General features: G+C 47.7%; 1 protein-coding gene across 1 annotated transcript; it reads right to left on the bottom strand.

Annotated features, from left to right (window-relative positions):
* Positions 1 to 9: 9 nt before the first annotated feature.
* On the bottom strand, positions 10 to 5,584 carry LOC127159899 (protein NLRC3-like; the record flags this gene model as incomplete). Its single annotated transcript, XM_051102602.1, has 4 exons — positions 10 to 943; positions 1,045 to 1,161; positions 5,033 to 5,136; positions 5,480 to 5,584. Coding segments are annotated over 4 exons (1,260 nt in total), but the record flags the coding sequence as incomplete, so codon positions are not given.
* Positions 5,585 to 5,831: the final 247 nt, after the last annotated feature.

The raw sequence follows: 5,831 nt of genomic DNA, 5'->3' as shown, positions 1-5,831 counted from the left end.
GATTCCTGCAGTGTTTTGGACTTATCATCAGCCTTATTGTTTTTCACATTATTTATTTTCTCCTCCAAAATATTTTGGAGAACAGTGGCTGAAATCCAGCAGAAGACTGGGATGTGGCACATGATAAAGAGACTCTTTGATTGTTTAACATGATCAATGATTTCTTTGGCCAGATTCTCATCCTTGATTCTTTTTCTGAAGTACTCCTCCTTTTGTGCATCATTGAATCCTCGTATCTCTGTCAGCCGGTCGATACAGTCAGGAGGAATCTTACTGGCAGCTGCTGGTCTGGTGGTGATCCAGATGAGAGCAGAAGGAAGCAGATTTCCCTTGATGAGGTTTGTTAGGAGAACATCCAGAGAGGCTGGTGATGAAACATCAGACCACATGTCATTACCATTGAAGTTTAGAGGAAGACGAAATTCATCCAAACCATCAAGAATGAACAGGACTTTCTGGTTCCTTCTTGTAAGGTTCAGTCCTTTTGTCTCTGGGAAAAACTGAGTTATAAGTTCCATCAAACTTAGTTTTTCTTTCTCCTTTAAGTTCATCTCTCTGAATGGGAGAGGAAAAATGAATCTGATATCTTGATTTTCTTTTCCTTCAGCCCAATCCAGAACAAACTTCTGTACAGAGACTGATTTTCCGATGCCAGCAACTCCTTTTGTCAGTACAGTTCTGATCTGCTTGTCTTGTTCAGGTGCTTCAAACAAATTTGTACATTCAACCTGTATCTCTTGTGATTCCTTACGTCTGGAAGCAACTTCAATCTGTCTTACCTCATGTTCAGTATTGACCTGTTCACTACAACCCTGAGTGATATAGAGATCTGTGTAGATGTTATTCAGAAGTGTAGAGTCACCTTGCTTTGCAATTCCTTCAAACACACATTGATACTTGTTCTTCAAGTTTGATTTTAGCTGATGAATGAAGATCAGTTCATCTAAAAACAGGGACAAAAAAGAAACACTTTTTTTTTTTTTTTTCACTATTTTCTCCAATACGTTTATAAGTGATAATGTGACATGATCACGAGTCTCTTACCTTCTAAAGTATCAGCAGCTTCATCTTGCTTCATCTCTCTCAGGAAGTAGAGTGTGAGATCAAGAGCTGCTTCTTTGATGCTGCATCTGTTCTCATTAAAATCCTTCACAAAGTATTGTAAGTGTCATGTGCCTGGTCTTTGTCTTCTGTATTCGTGTTTAAGGACTCTTATTTTGTAGTTTTTGTGTCTTATTGTTCCCTGCTTCCCTGTACCTCTGTTCCCTTGTTTGTTGCCATGGATCTTCATTGAACCACACCCACTCCCTCATCAGTTACCCCGGTTACCAATTAGATCATTACCTCACCCTGTGTATAAATAGTCCTTGTCTTTCCCCTGTATTTGGTCAGTTGTTTAATGTCTGTGATGGTTGCTCCCTGTTCTTGCCTGGATTCTAAGGGTTCCCCGTTCTGGATAATTTGTTGTTTTCTTTGGATGTACAATAAACTCTTGCACATAGATCCTCGTCTCATCTCCGCTTCGTTACAGAACAACTGACCAACTATGGATCTAGCAGGAGTTTATCGCGACCCTCTGAGCACTCTTTGCTCAATTTTTCAAAACGGCCGACCGATCGAATATTATGTGGAGGAGTTCCTTTATTACAGCCAGCTAGTGCCTGGAGATGACACCAAAATAAAGGACTGTTTCTGGAGTGGACTCGATCCAGAGGTTAGTTTAAACTTACCGGATGAGGACCCCAGCTGGACCCTGTCACAGTATATAGACTTTGTTTTGCTGTTCTGTGAATCCCCTTTTTCTGTTAAGGAAGTAGAGAGGGTAATTCACAGCATGGTCGCCACTCCTGAGTCTCCTTGCAAGATGGCCGCCAGCCCAGACCCACTGCACAAGATGGCCGCCACGCCAGAGCCAGTCGCAAAGATGGCCGCCACGCCAGAGCCTGTCGCAAAGATGGCCGCCACGCCAGAGCCTGTCGCAAAGATGGCCGCCACGCCAGAGCCTGTCGCAAAGATGGCCGCCACGCCAGAGCCTGTCGCAAAGATGGCCGCCACGCCAGAGCCTGTCGCAAAGATGGCCGCCACGCCAGAGCCTGTCGCAAAGATGGCCGCCACGCCAGAGCCTGTCGCAAAGATGGCCGCCACGCCAGAGCCAGTCGCAAAGATGGCCGCCACGCCAGAGCCTGTCGCAAAGATGGCCGCCACGCCAGAGCCTGTCGCAAAGATGGCCGCCACGCCAGAGCCTGTCGCAAAGATGGCCGCCACGCCAGAGCCAGTCGCAAAGATGGCCGCCACGCCAGAGCCTGTCGCAAAGATGGCCGCCACGCCAGAGCCTGTCGCAAAGATGGCCGCCACGCCAGAGCCTGTCGCAAAGATGGCCGCCACGCCAGAGCCTGTCGCAAAGATGGCCGCCACGCCAGAGCCTGTCGCAAAGATGGCCGCCACGCCAGAGCCTGTCGCAAAGATGGCCGCCACGCCAGAGCCTGTCGCAAAGATGGCCGCCACGCCAAAGCCAGTCCACAAGATGGTCGCTGTCTCCAAGTCACGCCACATGATGACCCACGTGTTGGACTCACCCCTAATGGCTGTACGGACAGCTAAGATGGCGCTCCCTCTTGTTGCGGCAGCTACCCCTGATTCAAGTCAAGCTACAGGGCCGAGTCAAGCTACAGCAGCTGTTCCCCACGAGTCAAGCCCCGAGTCAATGTTGTTCCCGCCATGTTGTTCCCGAGTCAAGCCATGTTGTTCCCGAGTCAAGCCATGTTGTTCCCGAGTCAAGCCATGTTGTTCCCGAGTCAAGCCACGTTACAGCAGATCTTCACAAGCCAAGTGACGTTATCGCTGCTGCTCTTCCCTTAATGGCAGTGGCCATGTGGTGTGTGTGGGCTACACACTGTGCTCCTGAGGTCACGCCTGTTCACAGGTCAGCCTCTGAGCTCTCGTCTGATCACAAGCCTGCACCAGAGCTCTCGTCTGGTCTCAAGTCTGCCCCAGAGGCCCCGTCTGGTCTCAAGTCTGCTCCAGAGGCCTTCCCCGTCGGAGAAGCTGCGCCAATGCCTCCAGAGGTGTCGGCGCCAGCCGTAGAACCTCTTACGGAGGGGGCGTTAACCACCAAACTCTCTGCTTCTCCCTTTTCCCTGTCTACATCCTCTGTCACTGTTCTCCCCAGGTCCCAGTCGATGACGCAGCCTCCTGTTCCGCCCGGAGGGCTGCTCCGCCTCCTGTTCCGCCCGGAGGGCTGCTCCGCCTCCTGTTCCGCCCGGAGGGCTGCTCCGCCTCCTGTTCCGCCCGGAGGGCTGCTCCGCCTCCTGTTCCGCCCCGGGAGGGCTGCTCCGCCTCCTGTTCCGCCCCGGAGGGCTGCTCCGCCTCCTGTTCCGCCCGGAGGGTTGCTCCGCCTCCTGTTCCGCCCTGGAGGGCTGCTGCGCCTTCTCCCTCTATTCTGTCTGCCTCCTCTGTCCCTGCTCTCCCCAGGTCCCAGAGCGTGATGCAGATTCCTGTTCCGCCCCGCAGGGCTGCTGCGCCTCCTGCTCCGCCTCCTGCTCCGCCTCCTGTTCCGCCTCCTGTTCCGCCTGGGAGGGCTGTTGTGCCTCCGGCTCTGCCCTTGGGGGCTCTAGTGTCGCTGGCTCTGCCTCCGGCTCCGACCTGGAGGGCTGTAGCGCCGTCTGTTCTGCCTCCGGCTCTGCCCTGGAGGGCTCTAGTGCCACCTGTTCTGCCTCCGGCTCCGCCCTGGAGGGCTCTAGCGCCACCTGCTCTGCCTCCGGCTCCGCCCTGGAGGGCTCCTGAGCCTCCTGCTCCGCCCTGCTGGGTACCGCCTGCTCCGCCGTGGAGGTCTTCTCTCATGATCTGGTGGTCCTCAGCTCCTCCCATCTGGCCGACTCCACCCTGGCCTCTTGCTCTGCTTCAGTCCCTTGTTTATCTCCCCTTACATGGACCTGGCCCTCCATCCCTTCCCCAGTTCTGCCTGAGCTCCTCCCCCTTCCTGGACTGGTATTTCTGTTTGGAGCGTCTGGAAGCCACTCTTTTGAGGGGGGGTTATGTCATGTGCCTGGTCTTTGTCTTCTGTATTCGTGTTTAAGGACTCTTATTTTGTAGTTTTTGTGTCTTATTGTTCCCTGCTTCCCTGTACCTCTGTTCCCTTGTTTGTTGCCATGGATCTTCATTGAACCACACCCACTCCCTCATCAGTTACCCCGGTTACCAATTAGATCATTACCTCACCCTGTGTATAAATAGTCCTTGTCTTTCCCCTGTATTTGGTCAGTTGTTTAATGTCTGTGATGGTTGCTCCCTGTTCTTGCCTGGATTCTAAGGGTTCCCCGTTCTGGATAATTTGTTGTTTTCTTTGGATGTACAATAAACTCTTGCACATAGATCCTCGTCTCATCTCCGCTTCGTTACAGTAAGTCTTCTTCTTGTAATATTTTCTTAAACTTTTCCAGCTCATCCTTCAGAAATGTGATAATTTTGCTTTCAAGACCCTAAAAAAAAAAATAAAAAAAAAAAATTCCTTTTCCATTTTTATGTGTTCCTAACATAATACATAAATGATCAAGATAAAACAGAAATCAAAAGTTAAGCTCAGTGAATTTGACTTTTTCATTTATTATAAATGTAAACATTATTGAAAATGTGTTTCCTACTTGGAAGATCCACTGGAGATTGTCTTTGAAATTCTTGTAGTTCCTGTGAGTCTGGACGCCTGAATCTAATGTCTCATATTGAACCCTATTAGTGAATAAAATTAAGTACTGCACTTTCAGGGAAATTATTAGAAAACTAGATTGAATTTTTTTTTCTTTTTTGAACAAAGACAGAAAGCAATAGCTGTTTAAGTTCACACTGTTAAAGTATAGGATCTATTTAAGTATAAATTTAGGTAAATATTAGGTCTAATTTTAATCTTTGCTGTTGCTCTTAGCATCTTAATGAAAACGCTAATAAATATTTACACAATATAGATTCATGATAAATATTCAATTAAATATTTTCTTGCAGTCCATGTGCAACCAACAATAAGAAAATCATTAAATACCTTCTGGTAGATGATGCTTTTTCTCACTGAAGTTCAGTGGCAAACCTCCTGAACGATCACTCTTCACAGACACAGACCTGGACACATGTGAGTCTGATCTTACACTAATGACACAAATAAACAATATTACACAATGTATTTCAGTCTAATTTATAAAGTTTTAATGTTGTAAATGGTAGTTAATATACAGATATAGCCATGCATTTGTTCTTCTATGCCTATAAATGTTTGGTTGCATGATCTACTTTATTTTCTATGGTGAATTTATGCCTCGTAATGTCTGCCTGTATAATTGTATTATTGGAAAGAAGCTCCAGACAGCATTCATTAAAAGTCACCATATGATGTGTTCAGTGATTGTTATTTATTTATTTATTTTTATTCAGTCAACATCTATCACAGAACCACAGTGATGAAAATAGCTAACATAATGCTATAATGTCATACCTTTTAGTAGATGATGTTTTTTTCTCACTGAAGTTTGGGGGTTCACGTTTTGACCAGTCACTCTTCACAGACACAGAGCTGGACACATGTGAGCCTGATCTTACACTAATGACACAAAGAAACAATATTACACAATGTATTTCAGTCTAATTTATAAAGTTTTAAGTAGTCAATATATGGTTGCTTATGACAAAAAAGATTTATGGCTTTGACCTTTTGACCTCCCCCGACTACCCCTCCCCCCCCTCCCCCACCCGGGGGCTGTCCCACGTGACTGCCACATGTGTCACGGCCCCACGTGACTTCTATCCGGATGTGTTGACCTTGTGACCCTTTAATGACCTCCGGTTGT

This window comes from Labeo rohita, unplaced genomic scaffold (assembly GCF_022985175.1).
Source record: "Labeo rohita strain BAU-BD-2019 unplaced genomic scaffold, IGBB_LRoh.1.0 scaffold_2613, whole genome shotgun sequence".
Lineage (NCBI taxonomy): Eukaryota > Metazoa > Chordata > Actinopteri > Cypriniformes > Cyprinidae > Labeo > Labeo rohita.
Note: the sequence above shows the minus strand (reverse complement) of the source record. Positions and strands in the feature narration are given on the sequence as shown.